At 40.1% G+C, this 26,794-nt stretch overlaps 1 protein-coding gene across 1 annotated transcript in view; it reads left to right on the plus strand.

The window, feature by feature from the left end:
- The window catches only part of LOC124621679 (Fanconi anemia group I protein-like), a 276,076-nt gene that overhangs the window by 87,300 nt on the left and 161,982 nt on the right, over nucleotides 1–26,794 (plus strand). The window contains exons 8-12 of the mRNA XM_047147159.1: nucleotides 490–710; nucleotides 811–1,012; nucleotides 5,976–6,117; nucleotides 10,017–10,134; nucleotides 25,016–25,176. Coding sequence (XP_047003115.1) covers nucleotides 490–710; nucleotides 811–1,012; nucleotides 5,976–6,117; nucleotides 10,017–10,134; nucleotides 25,016–25,176 — 844 coding nt within the window. The remainder of the gene's footprint in view (nucleotides 1–489; nucleotides 711–810; nucleotides 1,013–5,975; nucleotides 6,118–10,016; nucleotides 10,135–25,015; nucleotides 25,177–26,794) is intronic.

Consider the following 26,794-nt stretch of genomic DNA (forward strand, 5'->3'; position numbering starts at 1 on the left):
GGTACCTCTATTTTTTAGATTTACTGTTGTTGTGAATTTGTCACTGTAGATTAGGTCAGTTACATCTTCATTTTCATGTGGTAAATGAATAATAAGATGAAATCTAATTTCTTCTTTTCTGGCTTTATGTTCATTTTTGTTATGGTTATGTGTACAAAGTGAAACATCGTTACTTCATTCTGGGTATTATGTTTCAGTGAATTGTATTAAGTGTTGCTGCAATTGCTTACAGAATAACTCATGCTCTGATGTCAAATCTAAGCTCATTGCTGCCTTTCTTTCTGTTCTAGAACTGGCAAATACTAATGAAATAAATCGGTAATAATACTGTCTTGCTCTATATGTGACATGTATGTCTAATTTGCTGTGACCTTACTGTATGCATATGTCACATCATCATTTATGGTTATACCTAATTATACCACTTGTGCATATTCAGATGTTGTGAATTTTATTGCAATATTATGTTTTGTCAATTTTATTTTACAGCATTCGTGAAAGAGATAGAGTTATTTCTGGGCTTATAAAATTCAGTTTTGTTTTACTAAGTGTGACAAAGATGAAGAGTATGGAAGGAAAACCAGATAAAATTTGGACACTGGCGAGATACATTTTGGTAACTGTTGCTAAAAAACAACCAGATGTGACAACTGAAATTGTTCAACAGCTTTTGCAGCAAATATTGGACCATAAGAACATACAATATATTTGTAAGTATCACACTTTTTGTGTTACCAAAAAGCTGTTGGTGTTCAATTTTCTTATTTTCGTTGGTGCAATGTTTTTCAATTGGTTTTCAATTGCTTGTAGCTTGTCTGAGAAAGCTGTGTGCAGAAGCTCGCATTGGAATGGCTGATTCTGTCTCGGGTATCATTCAACTATTAGATAATTTGGGTTTCTTACCTGAAAAAATTGCCACTGAGCTAATTCGAGCAATATTACCACTTCTCAGAGACAGCTCTTCATTACGAACAACCTTAACCATAATTCTTCGTAAGAGCATGTATAGTAGGTAGGTGCAGGTACCATTTTTTACGTACAAGATTTATTTATTCTGAACAATTTACCATTAAAAAAACACTTTATTTTAAATTTGTTTCTCCTTAAAGTGCTTGAACAGTCTGAAACTAAGAATCATTTCATTATGCCGTACAGTGTCTATTGTTGCCATTAATTGTTATATTGATTAGATTTTAATTTCTCATGTTAATATAGAAGAATAATGCTTAAATTTATTTATCTTTTGTGATTCCAGTTTTACAAATTCTCGTGTATTATGTTTGGGTGAAGACGGAAATTATATTTGAAAATGATGAGAAAAGGTGAAGCCCAAATGAACCAAAAAATCATTTTAATAACATTTGATTTACACACTTCATAATTTGTGTGGATTTTGTCACATTACTTCTTCACTGTATGCCCTGTGGGGCAGTCTTGCATGTGTATACACTATTTCACTCTTGAAATTATGAGACGGAATTGCTGGCACCACTTACCTTCTGGAGAACTGTTAGTACTGCCAATAGGCACACGCAAAAGTACATACACTGTCCTAGCTTTTCCAGCTGTGAGTTCCAGAAGCTAGCCCAGTAGTGACAATAGCCACTTCTATAATTTTTATTCATGGCAAATCGTAGAAATTTTTACCATATGTTCATAAGATGATGATCTCGGGGTACTTTGACACTGTTTTCCATATCGTTGTCCGTTAGCGAGAGCCAGAAGTTCTGTTACCGCATTCATTCATGTAAGATATGCTTATAATATCCACTTTGAGGCATAGTGTAGGATGTAGTGAACACATGGCAATGGTTTTGGAGTCATTGCAAGCATTCTGAGGTCACCAAACAGTGTTTTTAGTCGGCGATTTTTCACCAACAAAACTTTGATGCGCTGTCTCAATATAATGACTGCACACCTGTACAGGCTGCCTTGACCTGGAAATTATTTGGTGGCAGCACCTGGCGGCATAAGGTCCTTACAAAAAATTATTTTGTCATATGATATTCTTTTTACTTGCAAATTAGACACTGCATTTTTTTTTTTGGTATACTGTTAGTGTAGCCTGCAAATATTGCGCATTTCTTTTTATGTAGTGTGAAGTGAACTGGGGTTGGTACCCGGTAGACCCACTGATTAAGCTCATCAATGACTCCTTACAGCGCCTCCCATGCTGTGGCAAGGAGGTGATATTTTGCTGGGTACCTGGCCACATTGGGATTCAGGGTAATGACATGGCTGATAAAGCTGCCAAGGAAACATGTTGGGATGGTGCTGTCTATCAGTGTCCCATCCCGTTGCACACCATTATCTCATTTTCTGACAGATGCATCATGCGTCAGTGGGAGACTGAGTGGTTGCAGGTGTCAGACAACAAACTGCGGTTGCTCAAATCGACCACAAAGGCTTGGCGGACTGCTTGTCAGCCTCGCCACTGGAAGGAGGTTTTGCTTATCAGACTGCACATCGGGCATAGCCCTTTCACACATGGTTTCCTCCTCTGGTGGGAGGATCCACCCTTCTGTCAAGTTCGTGGTGTGCCGCTTTCCATTCAGCATATTGTGGCTACGTGTGTCCTGTATACTGATATTAGTGCAGCCCTCAGTCTCGCTGGAGGTGTGCCCACCATCCTTGCAGATACCGATACCAGTGTTAACACAGTGGTGGAGTTTTGTGAACTGTCAGGCCTCATCCCTAAACTGGTGGGGAAGGACGGCAGACTTTAGTATGTTATATACTGCTCCGCAGGTGGGGACAGCCTTCGCCCCCACCTATGAGATTTCAGGTTGACTTTTCGTCAGGGCGCTGATGACTATGATGTCAAGCATCTGCTCAACCCAAATCGTCATCATCATCTGAACTGAGGTTGGATGGGAAATTATCTTGTTTTAACCTATGTGTTGCATACATATTTTTGGTTTATATGTGTCAAAGTATGTAATGTGGTGGATTGTATAAATAAACTGTTAAAACTTTACTGAACTACAGAATTTGTTTTATATAAGCAGTGCACCCTGCTCTAACATGGAAAAGAAGGGAACCAGCTTAAAAATGCTTCTATCTGAGCAAAAAAAGAGTATGCTCCTCTTCAAAAGACTCTTACAGAAAAGAGGGGGACCAGCTGCCTCAATCCTCATTTTGCTGTCCTCACAAAAAAATTTTGCTACGGGAACATATCCGTGCTTTTGGGGTGGGGGAAGGGGGAGAGGGGGTGCCAAGAGGGGGGGGGAGTGGTGGTGGGAGAGAGTCAGTGACAGTGATAGTGAGAGGGAGATCGATGAAGGCAGACAGTGGAAATGAAAAAGAGAGATGATTGAAGACCTTACATAGGTTTGGCGGCTCTGCTAAGCACCCCCTGCCTCAGACCAGCGAACTTTGTAATTAAAAAAATAGCCCATTTTTCTCATCCCCCATAACCAGATGTTAGTTTCATGATTTTGGGGTCGAAAATGTGAGCAAACCAATCCAGGACATGGGGGGAGTGATGGTAGTTGAAGAAAAAGACAGCAGACTAAGTGAGATAGAAAGGTACAGTGGCAATGGGAGACAAAGAATGGGACAAAGAGAATGGCAGTGGGACAGAGAGACAGTGGAAATGACATAGAAGGAAACTAAGAAGGAAGATTGAGAGAAAAGAATGAACACAGTAACAGAGACAGACAGGAGAAGGTTCAATTGGGAGAAAAAGGAGACATTGGGAAAAAGAGACATACAGTGGCAGTAACAGGGAGATACTGAGTATTAGGCTTCAATACAGAGAGAGACTGGATTCTGTGTTAAAAGAATAAAAATGTGTTTGCATGCCAGTGAGGATTGATGCAGCTGATTGTCTCCTTTTCTATCAAAATCTTAGTCTTTTTGTGCTCCGATCTCTGACAAGAGCACGTTTTAGCTGGTATACTTTTATTTGTCTCTATATCGAGTATTGACATTTCTCATGGAGTGTTAGCCAGAAATTCTGTCTCATAATTTTGGAGTTTTCTTGACAGTCTTTTCCTTTTGATACAGTTAAATTTGTAGATAGGAAGATTTTAGTTGAAACATTCTTGGTTGCCAGAAGGGCAATGCATGCAGTCTTTATAACTACCACAGTGAAGTATTGTTACAGGATGTCCCAGAACCCAAAACATTTTGGTCATATATTAAGGCTGTTTCAAACGCAGAAAATCAGTGTCTGGACACGCATGGGTAAGACAGCAACCGACATAGAAAGCAGCAGAACAAAAATGGAAATATTGAATTTTGTCTTCAGATTTTCCTTCGCAAAGGGAAAGCAAGGAATTCTGCCATCATTCAGTAGAATACCACTGCTACGAACACTGATGTCATCAGTACGATTTTTATTGAAAAGCAGCTTAAGTATCTAACGTTCAGCAAGGTGCCAGGGCCCAAGAGAATCCCTATCACATTTTGTGCAAAATTTGTAAGTGAATTAGCCCCACTCGTAACCATAATTGAGCTAATATGGTTTGACCAAAGATATGTTACCTGTGATTGGAAAAGAGCACATATCACACCTATTTACAAAAAAAAGTACGTAGAACTGATTTACAAAACTACCATACTATATCACTTACCTCTGTCTGTAGCAGAATTCTAGAACATATTCTGAATTCATACATTATGACATACCTATAAAAAATAATCCTCTCAATGGGATCAGCATTGAATTCGAAAACACAGAACATTTCAGACTTTACTCGGTCTCCTCGCTCATAGTATCCACAGTGCTATGGATGGAGGAAGCTGTGTTGATTTGGTGTTTGTGAACTTCCGAATACTATTGATTTAGCACCATTTTTACACATTCTGAGGAAAATAGGTTCTTATGAGATATCCACGCAGATTTGTGACTAGTTCGAAAATTTCCTGACAGACGGGATGCAGCATGCTTTCCTTGATTGAGAGTCCTCTTCAGACATTAAAGAATATCTGGTATGTCAGAAGGGACCATTGCTGATAGCAAATTAGAGGATAGTTTCATCCCAAACCTTTCGCAGATGGTTGTCATTCATGAGGGAATTCTATTAAAAGGGGGAGGTGGCAGTAATATGCAGCTAGATATCAATAAAGTATCAGCCTGATGCAAAGGATAGCAACTATTTCTTACTGTAAGGAGCACAGAGTTGTGATATCCTTCAACTACCAAATTAATGAGTCACACCTATAATTGATCATAGCCTACAAATGTCTGGGAGCAATGATCACAGAGATTTGGAGTGGAGTGACCACAATGGCTTAGTTGTAGGTAAAGAACTTAGTACACTACCATTCACTGGTGTATGTCTATGAAAGTGATTGCATGCAAATGTACAAGTTACATGTGCTATTCTGACTTCAGTACTGCTGGAGTATATAAAGACTCAAACCAGATCTAACAAACAGAAGACATTGAGCTTATGCAAAGAAGGGACTGATGCAAATAATCACAGGCTTCTTTGACTGTCGAGGTAGTGTAGCAGAAAGGTTGAAAAAGTGTAATTGGTAGTCACTCAAAAAAATATGCTGTGAATTTGGGGAAAATCTGCCCAGAAGACTTCAAGAAACATATACCAGGGTAGAAAGTATGAATATTCTTCAGCCTGTTGTATATCTATACTGTAGAGAATATACAGAAAAAAATAGGCAAATATCACATTACACAGAGTTTCACAAGCAGCCATTCTTCCAATTTTCTGCCTATCACTGAAAGAGGAAAATATCTTAATATACAGTACAATAAAAAGTGCCTTCTTTCATACAGTTCACAATGATTTTTAGGAATTTAGCTGTGGGTTTTCATTGTGGGGTCTCTCCACCTCATTGTATTTCTTCTCAATTTCCCCTGCCTGTGCAAGGGCAGGCTTGCTAACACCACACCCACTCATTCCAATTTAGCTTCAGTGCTCTGATAATGTAGCTGTGTGTGTGTGTGTGTGTGTGTGTTTGTGTGTAATGTTGTTTACCTAACATTTTGTCTTTTTAATAATGTATAGGAATGTTGAAACAAGAAAAATGGCTGTCTCTGGATTGCTGCTATTTCTAAAACACATGGATGTTAAAAGCCTTGTTGCCCTGAGCCAAACGAGTTGCAGTCAGGGAGATACTGATTCAATGGGACTTGGCTCTCTGTCACAGGTTTGTTCTTTCTATCACTTTTGGGTTCAGCCAGTTGTTGACTCTGAACATATTAGATATTTCCCATTATATAATTCAGTAACTGTGTAAAGGGAGGGTTATTATAATCCATTACAATCTCCGGTGTATGAAACACGTTAGTGTACACTTTGATATTAAAATTATTGAAACTGAATTAGCAGTGTTACATTTTAATGTGACTTTTAAATATGTTTCTGCACAAATAAAATAACTTGGTGCAATGGAAGAATAATTGTTTTTCCTAGTTTTAAACATGTAAAGTGCTTTGTCTTACAGGAAGATTTTTATACATCTTATTTTCTTTACCAAGTCTTTAATTGTAGATGCAAATTTGTAACAAAAAATTTAACATTTTCACAAACTGTGTTAATTGTGTGGTGTAACAGGTGAGCAGCTTAGGGAGCTTGATCAGTTATGTCTCAGTTTGAGTATGGCAAACCTGGGGTTCCCAATGAATACCTCCATCATTTTCTGACAAGTTACTTTGTCACCAGTAGATGTAGTGGACGAGTATAGCACATTATACAAAATGTGAATCTTAGTGCAATCATCTGGTCATGGACACTGTTGAAGCTGTTAAATAAAAAGCACTTTGATCTCAATGTGAAAAACATGCTGAGGAGTTTAATCTGTATTGCTATGAGATAATCATTAGTGTGTGACCTCTAGGACACCTGCCAGACTCAATTTTATTAGGCCTATTAATTATTTACTCTAAGAAGACTTGGCTGAAGATGCAATAGTACCTAATGGTTCCTACTGAGTAGTTGCTCTTCGAAACAACATCCCACATGAGCAAACCAGTTGCTTCTTTACCTGTGATAGTTTGTACCTTAGGTATTTGGGCTGTACATGGCTCTCTTTAAAAGGAATAGCTCGATTAGTCATAGGGTGAAGCTGTGCATGTCTACTTTCATGCCTTGTAGCTAATTAAATGCAAATAATGATCTATAGATGTGATCCTGTGCAGTCAAATAGTCTATGCAATAGCTAGAATTGTGAGTTAATAAAATATACAGAAAGACAAATTAAAATTTAATTGACTAATTTAATAATGAGTGTTCTTTTCTGACATCTGTAATTTATGTAGATGATGGAGAAATGTGTTGAGTAATGTTTATTCAAGAAAGGACATATCAAATAAACGGGAAGAAGTCCTACAATATTCGGTGAAAATTCATACAGATAATATCCTTATGAAATGCAGTAAAGTTACATTGAGCATGTTAAGAGAATGATTGCAAAATTCCCAAACTAAATTGTCATCGAACATGCACGAAAATGAAGTCCATTTCATAATCACAAAACACAAAATATTCACCAGCTCAGAAAAATTCAGAGTTCTACATGATGATTCACAAATCATCACGTGATACAAAGAATAGTAATTCATACTCTGTCTATCCTCAGTCTCGTAGCACAAGCCAAAAAAGTTTGAGTCCTACAATGGAGCACATTCAGATCTCTGAAAATATAAGTTACTTAAGAAGTTAAAGCATGGTAGTGGCTATTCGCTGCCTAGGATCAAACACCTTCATTACCACAGGCAGGTCTACCTCCTTGCAGCACTCGCCTTAAAAGAGTACAGAATCACTCCCTTGAGCTCGTCACTATAAAAGTCGTAGTCTCTACTTGACTCCCAAAGTGTTTCACTACTATCTGCTTTTCCATTGTTTTGAAGGCCATCTCCACCAAAAATTCATCGTCCTTAAGCTCTACAGATATGACTCAAAATGACTACTTTCTGTACTAAGTTAATATGTGACAACATTCTGCCACATTCAGGTAATTTACACTAATTGTAAATAAAGATTTGTCCATAAATAAATAAGCCAGTATATTTGTGCAAGTGCACTCACTACAAATGACAACAGCTTTTCCTCATATATTGTTTAAACAATTGTTGATGCCTTCTTGACAGAATTGTCTTTTGGTTCTTAATAGTTCTTTTAGTTCTTAATAGCACCTGCTATCAACATTTAAAGTACCTGACAGTATAGTAGGCTGTTCATTAAATAACTACACAAGTATGACAAAATGTGAGGTAGTCATACAGTATTCATTTGCTGTGTAGTTGTGGAGAATACGATGTTCTGACAGACATTTGTGAAGTAAAAAGATATAGAAGACATTGTAAATCAATAAATAAAGTAGGTACAGATAAATAGCTTTTATGGCTGATAGCTATATGCAGTGCTATAATCTGAGATATTGTTTGTTAATTCAGATGTCCATTATGTAAATGTTTATTCTCTATGAAATATTATCTTTTGTAGTTTTAAAGATATTGAAATATTGTTGTGTTGCCAATGTATCCAGATTTGCATTAATGCTATGAGTTATTCTCAAAACTTAAAGAGTTGTAACTTAGCCATTACTCAACTTGTCTGTCGTACCAATATTGGACAGCCGATTAGCTCACCTAAATATGCGTAATGTTACAAACGGAGCAGGTGTATTTAGAGAAACCGAATGCCTCAGTCGGTACCGATAGCTTTCTCAGTGCATTCAACCTGGTCATTCTTAGATGACGTCGCTGTGTTCAGTGCTTCTATATACTGATAAATGAAACTATATTATAATGTATTCCTCTGTCTCCCCTGAACTGGCATTCTGGCCGAATTTTCCAAACTCTTCCCATTTTCTAAGCCTCGCTAGCCTTTTTTCTTGATCCCTCTTCCTTCTCCTTCAGCCCTTCTGCCAGAAGAAGACAACACTGGCTCTGAAACTTAATTTCATAACTTTTACATGTATGTGTTCTCCTGCTGCCTCTTGGTGAGTAGATTTTGTACCTACCCAGTTACACTATATTTTCAAAAATTGTTTTCACTGATAAACTATATGGTCTTTAAATATGTCTGCTTGTGTCTGTATGTGTGGATGGATATGTGCGTGTGTGCGTGTGTGCGAGTGTATACCTGTCCTTTTTTCCCCCTAAGGTAAGTCTTTCCGCTCCCGGGATTGGAATGACTCCTTACCCTCTCCCTTAAAACCCACTTCCTTTCGTCTTCCCCTCTCCTTCCCTCTTTCCTGATGAGGCAACAGTTTGTTGCGAAAGCTTGAATTTTGTGTGTATGTTTGTGTTTGTTTGTGTGTCTATCGACCTGCCAGCGCTTTTGTTCGGTAAGTCACCTCATCTTTGTTTTTATATATAAACTATATTGTTAGTTACAAATATAATCATAACCATAAGCAGAAATTTATACGGAAGCAATATGGCTACAATAATTTTGGCTTAATAACACACAGTCTTCAAAGCTAAGGTTTGTAGCCATTATAAAGAAGTGAATATTGACCTAAGGTCACACACTGCTTTCTGCCTTCATTGAAGTACCTACTCCTGTTAACCATTGTGTTATGACTCTTGGTAAAGTGAAAAATTAATAAATGTATGGAGACACTTAAGTTCCCTAGGTTCTTATCTGATCTAAATAATTATGAATTTTAAAAATAAATTTTTATAGCTTTTTCTGTTTCTTATTGCATGTCCCCACAGCTTTTAGGTTATTTATTGGTCAGCATCAATAAACGGAGCTTGCAGGGGTAGTCCTTGTGGTCAAGTATTGGCAAAGGATAAGGTAGGGCACACCCTTCACATATATGCAGAATTTATTCATGGTAATTGAAAGGAATGACAGTACTTTAGAGAATGATCCTCATTAGTGATGGCATGTGTAGTCTCATGGTTCATTCCTCTGTCTGGAGCAAATTCGGAAAAGACAGGCAACCATTATCATGAGGAAATGTTCAAACATTTTGAATGTCTTTGTCTGTGACATTAAATAAATTTGATGATAGGGTTCATTCTTTTTTTATAAAAAAAATAGTCTTGCTCACTGTCATTTTTCAGTGAAAAGTAAAATGTTGTTTCTTTCCAGGTAGATGTACATCAGGAGGTAGGCAGTTTGGGCAATGAAGCAACATGTATAGAGCTGCTAAATATCTTAAGAAGGTGCTTCATGCAACAGTCTTCTGTCAGGCTTTGTCTCTATCAAGGTAAAATATTTGACGTTATCTATAGAGGATGATGTGTACTTTCTGGGGTATAAGTTCTGTCATACAGAGAGTAGGCTTCCCTCATGGGCAGAACATGCTGTTGGTGTGGTCAGAGTGTATTCAGGGTGCAATGATCTAGTTGTTTAATGGTGGTTACAATAAGGTAGCCAAGGTTTTATCAAATGATTCTGCAGAATGATACTGTATTATAACTAAATAGAAGCCTAGTTTCTGCACAGGATAATTGTGATATGAAATTGTTGTCTGTAAGTTCGTGCAAGTATAAGAAGAAGAAGAAGAAGAAGAAGAAGAAGAAGAAGAAGAAGACACTGGCTCTGAAAACTTAATTTCCCAACCTTTACATGTACGTTCAATTGAACAAAATTCTTGTGACAGTACATAGTATACAAGTATGCATTAATTTATGAATACATGGGATAAATTAATACCTATTTGATTCAGACAGGCTCCTTTTTCTATCATGCTGACATCTTTTTTGGCACACTTATGTATTTTATATGTCGGGTACCATTCACAAATGTATTTACATGCACAAAATAAATTAATTTCTTAGTTTCTTCTGATATTACCCACACTTGGCTACCATGGATTCTGTAGAAAATTACGACCTGCCAGCTGCTGGCTCTGGGAAAGAGTGGTCTAGTATGGGCACACGCCTTCTGTTTGAATGGGACAATTTTACAGCACACTTATGTATTTGATATGTCGGGTACCATTCACAAATGTATTTACATGCACAAAATAAATTAATTTCTTAGTTTCTTCTGATATTACCCACACTTGGCTACCATGGATTCTGTAGAAAATTACGACCTGCCAGCTGCTGGCTCTGGGAAAGAGTGGTCTAGTATGGGCACACGCCTTCTGTTTGAATGGGACAATTTTACAGCACGCAGCATAGGTTGACTGGGACAATGTTACAGCATGCAGCAGAGGGACAACCGTGAGCTGTGGCTGCTGCCTGTGCGAACTGCCCACAAGCCTTTACTTGCTGGTCTGTTATTGAATGTCATATTATAAATTCATGTTAACATGTATTTCCTAAATTTAACCATTATTTTTATGAGAACACACATTTATTATTATTTTAGTTTGTTTTATTGATGATAAAAATACAATAATCAGTTAATAAAATCACAAGGAGACAGATTTGATGATGGCCAGTAACAACTTTCGGGGTGGTGAAATTATAAGTACTTTTGATAGACACATAAAAATGGAAAGGAACTTATCCTAGCTTTTCGAACAGTTGGTTTCTTCCTCCTCAGCCTGTTGTCAGTGGCCTCATCTTTTTATAATAGTACTTATTTATGTGGTGTCAGTGCAGCATTTGCACCCCAAATCTGCCATGCCAACTTCAATCTTATGATTGCCAGATCCCATACAATACTAAATTACAGGCCAATGACTTTTTTGAGGTTATTTTCCAGTATTTTAATTTCAGTCATTTCTTTTATTATGCTATCCAGAAACAGTTTGTCCTCAAAATGAGAAATATCTCATTAATTTCAGTTCGATAACCATTGTGTCTTATATATGCCCGGCTTTCTGACTCCTGTATTATCCTTCACAGGCTTTTTGGCCTGTTGACCTATTGCCAATGGCCTGAAGGCTGATTTTTAATATGTTGTCTTTAGGAGCCACCCAATACTCCCTGTCACTGAGCTACAAAAATGCATGTTTCTGGCTCTGTTACTTAAGGGTGTTTTGCTTGTGCATCTTACAAAAAGTTGCCTACAAAATCTGGCAACAGTTGTAGCTATTTTCATACAGACTTTCTGAAACGGGCTGAGGTTTCATGGCAAATTCTTACCATCTGAGATGGCTTTTGCACAGTGCACTAGGATCACAGGAATATTGTGCTTCTGTGTCAAATGATGGCGGTTGTGCTTATGGCTGAGACAGTTTGTTTTTGGATGGGCAAGGACATCAGGAAACAGCAAGGCCTCTCTATGTCTTCTTCAGTCATGAACTTGATGTTGTCATATATTCTGTTCAGATGTTTCAAGATTTTTGACATTGTTTCATGTAAATTTGGCTAGGTTACAAATCTGCTGCTCTTCATGTGGCTTTCCTGGAGTGAATGGTCTCACACTCAATTTCAAAAAGGTGATATATTCAGTTCTGCACAACTAGGGGCAGTACACTAGTGATAAGTTTAATGCATGATGAGGAAATAATAAACAGGGTGGAAATTTCAAAATTCTTAGGTGTCCATATCAGTGAGAATTTAGACAGGAAAGAGCACATTTTGGAACTCCCTAAAATGACTCAGACACATTTGTATATAGAAACATTGCAGATCTTATGGGGGGGGGGGGGGGGGGGGGGAAATCATTAAGTTGACATATTTTACACATTTTCATTCAATAATATCATACAGAATAATGTTCTGGGTAACTCATCTTTTAGAAAGTAAGTTTTCACTGTTCAACAATGTGCTGTAAGAATAACATGTGCTCACCCTTGATCTTTTTGTAAAGATCTTTTGAAAGAGTTGAGTGTTCTTACTACTGCTTCACAGTGTATTTATTCCCTCATGAAGTTTGTTCTAAATAATCCAGTACACTTTAAAAGGAACAATGATGTGCATAATTAAAATACCAGAAGGAAAAATGGCATTCATTACTCCACATTAAGACTACCCTTAAACACAGAATAGGGTGCACAATACTGCAACAAAAATTTTTGATCGCTTACCCATAGTTGTAAAACATGACAAACTGCAAAGTAAAAATTGAAAACAAACTGAAATAGTTTCTCCTTGAAAACTCCTTCAATTCCATAGAAGAATTTTTGTTGTTGTGTATGCAAAAGATGGAGGGTAGAAATTAGTGACTCACATCTGTATATTAAAAATAAATAAGTAAACATTAAATAAAAAGTTCAGCATGTAGCCATGTTTGCAATTTAAATGTTAGTTTGCGATGTGAATGTAATATGACACCACATGGTTACGATATATCGTGTGAAATGATCCATGGAAGATGAAACTAACCAACAAACCATCTTCTAATGTGGTGTCCTCAAATTTGTGCTTGAAAAGGATTGCTGTGAATAGAGTTAAGGTGCTTCCCATTGCAAAGCATTTCATGTGGTCAAAACATTGTCTGCCATATAAGAAGTCAAACAGCTGTTCTCTGGAAGAACTGATATGGCTGGAGACCCAAGTAGGTTTTATTAATTTGTATTGCTGAGAGACCCTTTGTTTGTACGTTAATAACTAGTTAATTGTTGCATATTTCGGGTACACAGGTGTTTACTGCTTACCCAATTTACATCCTTTAATTGCTTATTTGAGATAGCCCATATAAAATGTGATAGATGTCAAAAGAGTGCTTGAGAGTGAGCTTAAGTAAGTCTTTCTTTTGGACTAGAAATAACTTTGTGTGTAGTGATCTAAATGATTAATGGAAAATCTCATATAAGATGTGAAACAAATACTAACAAAGAGATAGAGGGGCTGGCCAGTACTTACCTCAGCTCAGTACAGCCGATAGATACACATAAAACAGAACTGAAAATTTACATTCCCAGCTTTTGGAACTTTGTTCCTTCATCAGGGAGGAGAGAGGGGAAAAAAGGGAAGAAGGGAAAGTGGATTCAGTTACTCACAACCCACGTTATGAAGCAACAGGGAAAGGTAAACAGGGAGGGTAGCAAGGATGGAGGTATGGTTGTCAGAGGGAAGCCAAAGATATTCTACTGTAAGTACTGTGCCAGCTTCAAACCAAAGAGGATGCATACAGAAGTAAAGTATAAAGATAAACACAACTATGTAGGATGAAAAGATGCGTGAATGGCTAAAGAGGAAAGGGAAAGAGGAGAAGACTGAAGAGTGAATGGGAGTGAGGTTGTTTAACGTAGGTTCAGTCCAGGGGGATGGCGGGATGAAAGGATGTGTTGGAGTGCAAGTTCCCATCTCCGCAGTTCAGAAGGACTGGTGTTGGGTGGGAGAAGCCAAATGGCACATACAGTGTAGCAGGTTCCTAGGTCCCTAGAATTATGCTGGAGGGCATGCTCCGCTACTGGGTATTGGGCATCTCCTAGGCGGACAGTTCGTCTGTGTCTATTCATTCGCTCAGCCAGTTTGGTTGTTGTCATGCCGATGTAAAAGGCTGTGCAGTGCAGGCACGTCAGTTGATAAATGACATGTGTAGTTTCACACGTAGCCCTGCCTTGAATTGTGTATGTTTTACCAGTAGCGGGGCTGGAGTAGGTGGTTGTGGGCGGATGCATGGGGCAGGTTTTGCAGCGGGGTCGGTTACAGGGGTAGGAACCGCTGGGTAGAGAAGGTAGTCTGGGAATATTGTAGGGTTTAACAAGGATGTTACGGAGGTTAGGGGGGCGACGAAAGGCAACTCTGGGTGGTGTGGGGAGAATTTTGTCAAGGGATGATCTCATTTCCGGGGTTGACTTGAGAAAGTCATATCCCTGGCGGAGTAATTTGTTGATGTTTTCGAGGCCAGGATAATATTGGGTGACAAGGGGGATGCTTCTGTGTGGTCTGGGGGTAGGAACATTGTTGTTGGACGGGGAGGAATGTATTGCTCGGGAAATCTGTTTGTGGACAAGGTCTGCAGGATAGTTGCGGGAGAGGAAAGCACTGGTCAGGTTATTGGTGTAGTTGTTGAGGGATTCGTCACTGGAGCAGATACGTTTGCCACGAATACCTAGGCTGTAGGGAAGGGAGCGTTTGATGTGGAAAGGATGGCAGCTATCAAAGTGAAGGTACTGTTGTTTGTTTGTGGGTTTGATATGGACAGAGGTGTGGATGTGAGCTTCAACAAGATGAAGGTCAACATCCAGGAAGGTGGCTTGGGTTTTGGAGAAGGACCGGGTGAAATTCAGATTCGAAAAGGAGTTGAGGTTATGGAGGAAATTAAGGAGTGTTTCTTCACCATGAGTCCAGACCACAAAGATGTCATCTATAAACCTATACCAGGCCAGGGGAAGCAGCTGTTGGGTCTTCAGGAAAGCCTCCTCCATGCGGCCCATGAAGAGGTTGGCATAGGAGGGAGCCATCCTGGTTCCCATGGCCGTTCCGCTGATTTGTTTGTAGGTCTGGCCTTCAAAAGTGAAGTAATTATGGGTGAGGATGAAGTTGGTAAGTGTGATAAGGAACGAGGTTTTTGGAAGATCTTCGGGTGGGCGTTGGGAGAGGTAGTGCTCAAGGGCAGAGAGACCATGGGTATGTGGGATGTTTGTGTAAAGGGATGTAGCATCTATGGTGACAAGAAAGGTTTCAGGTGGGAGAGGAGTGGGAATGGATTTGAGGCGTTCTAGGAAGTGGTTTGTGTCTTTGATGTAGGATGGGAGTCTGCGGGTGATAGGTTGTAGGTGCTGGTCTACCAGAGCTGAGATACGTTCGGTTGGGGATTTGAAGCCTGCTACAATGGGACGGCCAGGATGGTTCTCTTTGTGGATTTTGGGTAATAGGTAGAAGGTAGGGGTACGTGGCTCAGGTGGAGTGAGTAAGTCTATGGAAGCCGTTGTGAGGCCTTGTGAGGGACCTTGGATTTTTAGGATTTTCTGCAGCTCAGTCTGGATGGGGGGAATGGGATCCTGGGTAACAGCTTTGTAGGTTGAGGTGTCAGAGAGTTGACGCAGTCCTTCTGCCACATACTCCACACGGTCAAGTACGACAGTTGTGGAGCCTTTATCCGCCGGGAGGATGACAATAGAGTGGTCTATTTTCAGCTCTTTAATGGCACGGGGTTCAGCTGGGGTGATGTTGGGGGTTGTCGGGATGTTCTTCAAGAAGGACTGGGAGGCAACACTGGATGTGAGGAATTCCTGAAATGTCTGCAAGGGATGGTTTTGGGGGAGGGGAGGAGGATCCCTTTGAGAAGGCAGTCGAAACTGTTCTAGGCAGGGTTCAACACTGGGTCTAGTACTTGGGGGCTGTGTTTGGGTAGTGAAGTGATATTTCCAGTTGAGGTTCCGGGTGAATGAGAGGAGATCTTTAACCAGGGCAGTGTGGTTGAATTTAGGTGTGGGGCTAAAGGTTAAGCCTTTTGATAGAACAGATGTCTCTGGAGGAGAGAGGGATCTGGATGAGAGGTTTAGGACTGAATTGGGACTGGTGATATGTGGCATTTGACTGTGGTTATAGTTGAGATTTGGTCTGTGTGGGGTATGTGCTGGGATGGGGAGATTGAGTAGGGTGGCTAGGCTAGGTTTGTTGGCTATGAGGGGGGTTTGTTGAAGGTTCTGTTGTGGTTGGTGTTTGTGAGGGATAGGGAGAGGGACCCCACTTCTTAGGTGTTGCACTAGCACTGTGGATAGTTTTTCAGGTGTTGTGTGGCATGGAACTCAAGTTTGCAGCTGGCTTCTAGGATGATGTTCCTCAGTGTGTTCTCCAAGCAAGGGTTTGAGAGGTGGAGGACTTTGAAGAGAGATAGGAGCTGTTGGGAGTGGTGGTTACATGAAGTAGTGTAGAGATTCAGGACAAGTTGGGTAAGGGCTAAGGATTGAAGGTTCTGGAAGTCCAGGAGAGACTGGTGGAAGGAGGAATTGGACCCAGAGATGGGAACTTTTAAGGTAAGCCCTTTAGGGGTAATTCCAAAGGTTAAGCAGGACTGGAGGAAAAGTATGTGGGATTGCAGTTTGGCTACAGTGAATGCATGTTTCCGGAATGAATGTAAATAATGTGGTATAGGATTAGGGTACATAGTGGGTAACTGGTGGATAGGGAAATTAAATAACTAAAGTTGAGATAGTAATCATAAGAAGGAGTAAAACACGGAGGGAAGGACGAGAAGGAAAGAAATTGTGTTGGTAATGTTCAATACCAAAGGAAGACCAGTAAATAAGAAAAATACGGAAAAAGTTGACCAGACCAAGCAAGTATGTGCAGATAAGGGGAAAAAGAACACACGTAGCTCAAAAACAGAGATAGCGAGTGGCGAAAAAAGATCGCGCGTGCCGCAAAAGCGATCGCGCGTGCCGCAAAAGCGATCGCGCGTGCCGCAAAAGCGATCGCGCGTGCCGCAAAAGCGATCGCGCGTGCCGCAAAAGCGATCGCGCGTGCCGCAAAAGCGATCGCGCGTGCCGCAAAAGCGATCGCGCGTGCCGCAAAAGCGATCGCGCGTGCCGCAAAAAAGATCGCGGGTGGGGCAGAAATGTCCCAAAAAATTTTTCTTGTGGCAGAGAAAGATAGCCAATGGCACAAAAATATCGCCAGCAACAAGAAATCGACGGAAATGGATGATACTGGTAGGTGTGGAAGAGATTGTTGGCAGTGATTGTTGGCTGGGAAACAGCGAATAACGAACGTTAAAACTATGGAATGTTAAATAAATAAATCAATAAATAAAAAAGAGAAGAGGACTATAAACGGAACAAGATAATAGGAGGAAGATGAAACTAGCACAGTTGGTGACGAAAATATTTATTTATGTATATGTAAAACACTGAAGAAGAGAAAGTGTTAAGATGACAGACGTAAGTGATAGCTAACAAAAGGGACAAAACAATGAAGGATGTGGACCATATAGGTGATCTAAATGATTAATGGAAAATCTCATATAAGATGTGAAACAAATACTAACAAAGAGATAGAGGGGCAGGCCAGTACTTACCTCAGCTCAGTACAGCCGATAGATACACATAAAACAGAACTGAAAATTTACATTCCTAGCTTTTGGAACTTTGTTCCTTCATCAGGGAGGAGAGAGGGGAAAAAAGGGAAGAAGGGAAAGTGGGTTCAGTTACTCACAACCCAGGTTATGAAGCAACAGGGAAAGGTAAACAGGGAGGGTAGCAAGGATGGAGGCATGGTTGTCAGAGGGAAGCCAAAGATATTCTACTGTAAGTACTGTGCCATCTTCAAACCAAAGAGGATGCATACAGAAGTAAAGTATAAAGATAAACACAACTATGTAGGATGAAAAGATGCGTGAATGGCTAAAGAGGAAAGGGAAAGAGGAGAAGACTGAAGAGTGAATGGGAGTGAGGTTGTTTAACGTAGGTTCAGTCCAGGGGGATGGCGGGATGAAAGGATGTGTTGGAGTGCAAGTTCCCATCTCCGCAGTTCAGAGGGACTGGTGTTGGGTGGGAGAAGCCAAATGGCACATACGGTGTAGCAGGTTCCTAGGTCCCTAGAATTATGCTGGAGGGCATGCTCCGCTACTGGGTATTGGGCATCTCCTAGGCGGACAGTTGGTCTGTGTCCGTTCATTCGCTCAGCCTACCTTCTACCTATTACCCAAAATCCACAAAGAGAACCATCCTGGCCGTCCCATTGTAGCAGGCTTCAAATCCCCAACCGAACGTATCTCAGCTCTGGTAGACCAGCACCTACAACCTATCACCCGCAGACTCCCGTCCTACATCAAAGACACAAACCACTTCCTAGAACGCCTCAAATCCATTCCCACTCCTCTCCCACCTGAAACCTTTCTTGTCACCATAGATGCTACATCCCTTTACACAAACATCCCACATACCCATGGTCTCTCTGCCCTTGAGCACTACCTCTCCCAACGCCCACCCGAAGATCTTCCAAAAACCTCATTCCTTATCACACTTACCAACTTCATCCTCACCCATAATTACTTCACTTTTGAAGGCCAGACCTACAAACAAATCAGCGGAACGGCCATGGGAACCAGGATGGCTCCCTCCTATGCCAACCTCTTCATGGGCCGCATGGAGGAGGCTTTCCTGAAGACCCAACAGCTGCTTCCCCTGGCCTGGTATAGGTTTATAGATGACATCTTTGTGGTCTGGACTCATGGTGAAGAAACACTCCTTAATTTCCTCCATAACCTCAACTCCTTTTCGAATCTGAATTTCACCCGGTCCTTCTCCAAAACCCAAGCCACCTTCCTGGATGTTGACCTTCATCTTGTTGAAGCTCACATCCACACCTCTGTCCATATCAAACCCACAAACAAACAACAGTACCTTCACTTTGATAGCTGCCATCCTTTCCACATCAAACGCTCCCTTCCCTACAGCCTAGGTATTCGTGGCAAACGTATCTGCTCCAGTGACGAATCCCTCAACAACTACACCAATAACCTGACCAGTGCTTTCCTCTCCCGCAACTATCCTGCAGACCTTGTCCACAAACAGATTTCCCGAGCAATACATTCCTCCCCGTCCAACAACAATGTTCCTACCCCCAGACCACACAGAAGCATCCCCCTTGTCACCCAATATTATCCTGGCCTCGAAAACATCAACAAATTACTCCGCCAGGGATATGACTTTCTCAAGTCAACCCCGGAAATGAGATCATCCCTTGACAAAATTCTCCCCACACCACCCAGAGTTGCCTTTCGTCGCCCCCCTAACCTCCGTAACATCCTTGTTAAACCCTACAATATTCCCAGACTACCTTCTCTACCCAGCGGTTCCTACCCCTGTAACCGACCCCGCTGCAAAACCTGCCCCATGCATCCGCCCACAACCACCTACTCCAGCCCCGCTACTGGTAAAACATACACAATTCAAGGCAGGGCTACGTGTGAAACTACACATGTCATTTATCAACTGACGTGCCTGCACTGCACAGCCTTTTACATCGGCATGACAACAACCAAACTGGCTGAGCGAATGAATAGACACAGACGAACTGTCCGCCTAGGAGATGCCCAATACCCAGTAGCGGAGCATGCCCTCCAGCATAATTCTAGGGACCTAGGAACCTGCTACACTGTGTGTGCCATTTGGCTTCTCCCACCCAACACCAGTCCTTCTGAACTGCGGAGATGGGAACTTGCACTCCAACACATCCTTTCATCCCGCCATCCCCCTGGACTGAACCTACGTTAAACAACCTCACTCCCATTCACTCTTCAGTCTTCTCCTCTTTCCCTTTCCTCTTTAGCCATTCACGCATCTTTTCATCCTACATAGTTGTGTTTATCTTTATACTTTACTTCTGTATGCATCCTCTTTGGTTTGAAGCTGGCACAGTACTTACAGTAGAATATCTTTGGCTTCCCTCTGACAACCATACCTCCATCCTTGCTACCCTCCCTGTTTACCTTTCCCTGTTGCTTCATAACGTGGGTTGTGAGTAACTGAATCCACTTTCCCTTCTTCCCTTTTTTCCCCTCTCTCCTCCCTGATGAAGGAACAAAGTTCCGAAAGCTAGGAATGTAAATTTTCAGTTCTGTTTTATGTGTATCTATCGGCTGTACTGAGCTGAGGTAAGTACTGGCCAGCCCCTCTATCTCTTTGTTAGTATTTGTGTGTGTAGTGAAGTAGATATCCCAATTTTGTGTGTCATTTTGGATTCCTTGATTTTCTGTCTGCCAAACTGTATGTGATTACATGTATTAAAGTTACATAAATAGTAGTATAATGATGTCTTGCAAATAACTAAGATTGTATTATATAGGATATGTTACATACTTTAGAGTTCTGCAAGTTTTACAAGGAAAAAAAATCAGATATTCACAATTGAAGATGTTAACTAACATTTCTTCTTTGTAAAATGGAGTTATTAGATAAGTAGAACAGTTGGAACTCTGTGTGGTGGAAGGTATATTGTGTAGCATGTTACAACCAGGTGCTTTAGTAGGCCAATGAACTGATGAGACTGAAAGGCTGCATAGACAATGCAGGTAGCAAATTATGATTCTTTGGGAGGATACTGGGAAAACGTGGATAGTCTGCAAAGAAGATTACTTACAAAACACTTTAGCATCTCATTTTTTAATATTGCATGAGTGTGTGGGAGTCATACCAAATAGGACTAATAGGTGACATTGAATGTATACAAAGAAGTGCCATGTAAGTGGTTACAAGTTTGTATTCCTCCCAGAAGAGAATTACAGAAATACTGAGAAACCTGAACTAATACCGTATTTACTCGAATTTAAGCCGCACTCGAATCCAAGCCGCACCTGAAAAAGGAGACTCGAAATCGAGGAAAAAAAATTTTCTCGGATCTAAGTCGCACCTGAAATCTGAGACTCGAAATTCAAGGGGAGAGAAAAGTTTAGGCCGCACCTCCAAATCGAAACAAAGTTGGTCCATTGTAATATGAGACACAATTTAGGTCGAATGAATGACGATACAGCTATAGTAGTTTGGTTCGAGTCGTAGGCTTAGCAGTTAAGCTTTACCAGGTAACCGTTGCTACATGTCAGGCGCTCCGTCCGTATTTATACGGGTACCCTTCTTTTTTCATGTGCTTCGTCTGGTTTGCATTGATCGCTTATTTTTCTTTGATCTGATAAGTGCCGTTCTTTGTTATAGGTGTTTACGTCACTCAAAGCTGAAAATGCATTACTGTACTGTGTCATGCATTGTTTGTCGCTTTCTGATAATGAGTGTTTACGACCTGTCGCCGCTCGCGGCATGGCTTGCTTTTGTGCGCACTACCGCCGCTTACAGTTTTTTTAAAAAGAGAGAGAGAGAGAGAGAGAATCGGCTCATTAGCGAAACAATGGCAAGAGACTGCTAGTTGTTGTTACTTACACTGCTGCTTTCTTTGATAATGATCGACAAGAACCAAATAATAGACTGCATATGATAGATGATGATCTGAACGGGAGTTAGGCGAAAATTTTTCTCCATTTGATAATCTTTGCAGACACCTCTTTAGTACATTACATTCTGCACAGAAATTAGTCATCTTAGATTTAAAAATCTAATCAATTGCCGTGCTTCATTTCTGACTGTATCACTATTCGGCATAAGAATAATATGAATATAAACATGACATGATATGTATATTCTTCCGCGTTTGCTGTTGTCTCACTCTAGTTTCGTAGTTTATTAGGCAGACAGGATTTAAATGAGATAGCAGCAAACACGAAAGAGTACATGGCAAAATGTTTATATTATTATTATTATTATTATTATTATGGTGACTAGAATACTGTATGTGATTCACAATTCATAAAAGTTCCTATTAGCAACCATCTCTTCTCACAGGTAGGAAAAAATTCAGAATGCAGAGTTGGCCATACTGACAGTCTTGCCAGTCGGATTTTCGTAGTACGTTGAAATGCTGCTACATTCGAAGATGAACAATATGGACTTTGTATTTACTTCATTGGATAATGTATGAAAAGGCAGTGGTCGAAACTCAGAGTGGAGGAAAAAAAAGCTCGTCTTCCACCGTTTTTTAAATTTATTTACTGACGCAGAGGTTAGTTGTGGCGGCACCTACCAACATTTTTCAGAACTTCCTCTTAGCACTCGATTCTAAGCCGCAGTCGGTTTTTTGGATTACAAAAACCGGAAAAAAGTGCGGCTTAGATTCGAGTAAATACGGTAGTTGCTTGTAGATAGATGTCAGCTATTCTGCAAAAGCCTACTTATGAAGGTTCAGTGATATATACGGTAAGGAATTTAGCAATATACTACAGCCAAGGACATGATTGAACAGGTTACTTGACACACAGAAGCAATGAAGTAGTTTCTCTTCCAATGTACAACATGTGACTGGTACTGGATGTATCCCCAACCATGCATTCCTTGGTGATTTGCAGAGTGTGGATGTAGATGTCGACATGAGGAAAAATAATTTCATTGTGCAACTGTTACATGTATTTATTTTGCCAACTTGTTTCAAAGTATTATAGTATAATTTTTAATGAAGCATATTTTGAAACAAGAAAGTCTTCCTTTTTTTTTTTTTAAAGGATCCCATTGAAAGTAACATTTGTAATAGAAGTGATAGTTACAGAGTGTATCACTAGTTCAACATCAGTTAGAAATAATAGAAGTACCATATAATTGAAGAAAAGTGGTTTTCTGCTCACAAGAATATGACAGGTGGTATCCTCTGGGTAATAAGAAAATAGGAGCATCTAAAATGTTCAAGTAAACCAATGTGCATTACATCAAACGTGGAGACTTCAGCAAAAATCTGGTGCCACCTATGTGTTAACAACATGAAAGAGAACTATGATGTAGAGCTTCTCAGATTCACAATAATTTATTTATGTATTATGTCAGTTTGCTCTTTGCCTATGACACATTAGTAACCACAGTTTGTACCTATTAGGGTGCATCTTTCTGACTTGTGGAGGTTAAAGACAGACTTTTCTACCTGAATATAGTGCATGTGGCTTAAATATTGTCTAATATGCCTAACACGTCACTTGTGATACTGACCTGCTTGGTGCGGGATTTCCCAGTATGCTAGCTGCCATATCTGTCACTGAACTAGGAAGTTGTGGTTCTCTGGAACAGTAATGCTTTTCATTCCGTTAGAACAAATTGGCTGTTCTTGTCTCATTATTGGTCTTCGGTCGAGTGTAACGGTTTCAGATTGTTGTTATTTATCTGTGTCCACGGGTTACCACCAACCAGCAACAGCACTAGCTTACCTATGTTTATTTAGTGCCCAAATGGAACATGTTGTTATGATCTCCTCTCCCACATTCTGCATCCGTCTATGACTCTCTGAGATCTAGTGTTTGTCTTGTCTGCTGCATTATATAGTGAGGTGACAAAAGTCATGGGATAGTGCATTTGGGGGGACGACAGTTCAAACCCGCATCCAGCCATCCTGATTTAGGTTTCCTGTGATTTCCTAAATTGCTTAAGGCAAATGCTGGGATGGTTCCTTTGAAATGGCTATGGCCACTTTCCTTCTCCATCATTCCTTATTCCGAGCCTGTGCGCCATCGCTTAATGACCTCATTGTCGATGAGACATTAAACACTACTCTCCTCCTCCCATGGGATTGGGATATGCATATATACAGATGGTGGTAATATCATGTACACAAGGTATGAAAGAACAGCGCATTTGTGGAGCTGTCACTTGTACTCAGGTGATCATGTGAAAAGGTTTCTGATGTGATAATGGCCACATGACAGGAATTAAGATTTGAATGCGGAATGGTAGTTGAAGCTAGCTGCTTGGGACATTCTATTTTGGAAATTGTTAGGGAATTCAATATTCTGAGATACAGTGTCAAGAATGTCCTGAGAATACCGAATTTCATGCATTTGCTCTTACCACAGACACTGCAGTGGCAGACGGCATTCATTTGACAACCAAGAGCAGTGGTGTTTGTGTAGAAATGTCAGCGCTAACAACACTGTGTGAAATAACTGCAAAAATTGATATGGGGCATACATGTTATAACAGTGTGGCGAAATTTCGTGTTAATGGGCTATGGCAACAGACGAGTGCCACTACTAAAGTACATAATCACTTGCAGTGCCTCTACTTGGCTTGTGACTGGAAACCATGGCCTGTCAGATGACTCCTGATTTCAGTTGATAAGAGCTGACGCTGTGTTAGAGTGTTCCACAGGTCCTACAAGGCCATGGACCAAAGTTGTCAACAAGGCATTGTGGAAGCTGGTGGTAGCTCCTTAGTGACGAGTTCTGTGTGTTCGTGGAATGTACTGAGTCCTCTTGTTCAACTGAACCAATCATTGACTGGAAGTGGTAATGTTTGGCTACTTGAAGACCATTTGTAGCCATTCGTGGACTTCGTATTCTCAAACAGTGATGGAATTTTTATAGATGACAATGCAACATGTCATCAGGCCACAGTTGTGATTGGTTTGAAGAACATTCTGGATAACTCAAATGAATGAGTCGGCCACCCTATAATAAGGAGGTCAGTTTGTGCACAAAATCCTGCACGAGCAGCACTTTGGCAATTATGGACGGCTATAGAGGCAGTATGGCTCAGTATTTATGTGAGGGACTTAAGAGGAGTTGCTGCAATATCCCAGGCAAAAGGAGGCCGACACAATGTTGGACAGTATACCATGACTTTTGTCACCCTGGTGTACATATATGTGATGTTCTGTAACTTATTTTTCCATGCCTATACTGTGAAAGTTCACAGCAGTTTAGTGAGGTTTTAACTGTGCTGTAATTCATGTTTTAATTTGATAAAACATTGTTATTAATTTTTCTTTTAGGTCTTCATGATGCTGTTTGCAAGAATCCAGTTCTGTTTCCACATGCTCTTGAGTTGCTGTCAGAACATTTTAGCCAGTATTATGAGAAGTCCGAGAATGTCCTCCCTCCAGTGAATTTCTCAAAAATAATTGAGGTGAAAGGAGCATCAGTGACTTTGAAGGTATGCACTGTTTATTTTAGAATATTTTGTATATCTTTTCTGAAGGTATTTTTCTGGAGTAAAGTCATGTAAGGAAGTGAAACATGGACGATAAACAGTTTAGACGAGAAGAGAATAGAAGTTTCTGAAATGTGGTGCTACAGAAGAATGCTAAAGATTAGGTGGGTAGATCATATAACTGTTAGGAGGTGCTGAATAGTATAGGGAAGACAAGAAATTTGAAGTACAACTTGATTCAAAGTAGAGATAGGTTGATAGGACACATTTTGAGATGTTAAGGGATCACCAATTTAGTATTATTGGGAAATGTGGGAAGTTAAAAAACTTAGTGGGAGCCAAAGAGATTAATACAGTAAACAGATTCAGAAGGATAAGGCAGCATGGAAAGCCACATCAAACCAGTCTTTGTACTGAAGAGCACAACAACATAGATCATTAACTAAACACAAAAACTTTGCTGTTAAAAAACAAATAGAGTAAGTCATATGTTCCACCATCTTCAAGAATTTGATTGTTGCAGCCTTTCATCCACGAAGAGTGTTAAAATTTATGAAAGTGAGAATACTATCCATTGTGTTTCAAGCAGTTATGTGATGGTCCTCTCTACGGAGTCTTTTAGTAGGACTTGTCCACAGATGATGATGAAGATGTGGACCAGGACTCGGGAGAATTGGTGTGGGTGACCATAATGTGCAATTGCTGTCCATAATGTGCAAGTTGTAGCGCATGTCCCTCACTCATGTAAAAAGAACACACACAAAACAGACTAAGGGAAACATCTACCACTGGTGCATCTAAAAACATATGACCTTTAATGTTTACCAACATATTTGTATACCCTAAAATGGTTCTAAGATGGCCACATCAGTTTTGCTACTTTGTTACAAAGAAATAGTGTGCTGCAGTCATTAGATTGAAAGCATGCCTACTCTTCTGCCATTGGAAGATTAGATTTCTATTAGTGTCCAAAATGTATTTAGAGAAACATGCGTTAATATGAAACTTAGGAGTCAGATATGCAAGATGATGCTTCATTGAACAGAAAGGTCTACATATCAGTCACTGAATCAGGTAAAACTGCTGAAGGGAAACCGAACTGGATCCAACAAGCATATGGAAAAGCAAATAAACACCAAATATTCCAATTTCCAAGGTAAAAATAATTGTTTCACTGGGAATGAATGGAGACAAGAGCTAACAGTAATTTATAGACATTCCAAGCTCTGGAGCAAAGAAGGAAAAACCACCCAGTAAGGAGATCAGTCACAATAGCTATAAATTTGAGATTGAAATATCACAACACTAATTATGAGTGGAAGGAAAATAATAGTTAGGCCTAATAAGGGAGAATTTAAAATTATAAAGTAGATGGATGGTTTAAGAAATGGAAAAACAGAGAAATAGTAACTTTCGGCTTGCTTGATAAGAGGTCCTTACTCCAGCCAGTCTTTCACAACTTGTGCTTTTCCGATATACATAAATATTCTCATCATAATTGCCTATCTGCTGCGGAGCTCTTGCTTCCCCACAACTTTGCTTGTTGTATGTCCTAGATATCAGTTCTCATCACACTGATAACATCACATTTTGGACAAAGGGTTTTAAACTTTTCAAGAAC

This window comes from Schistocerca americana, chromosome 1 (assembly GCF_021461395.2).
Source record: "Schistocerca americana isolate TAMUIC-IGC-003095 chromosome 1, iqSchAmer2.1, whole genome shotgun sequence".
Classification (NCBI taxonomy): domain Eukaryota; kingdom Metazoa; phylum Arthropoda; class Insecta; order Orthoptera; family Acrididae; genus Schistocerca; species Schistocerca americana.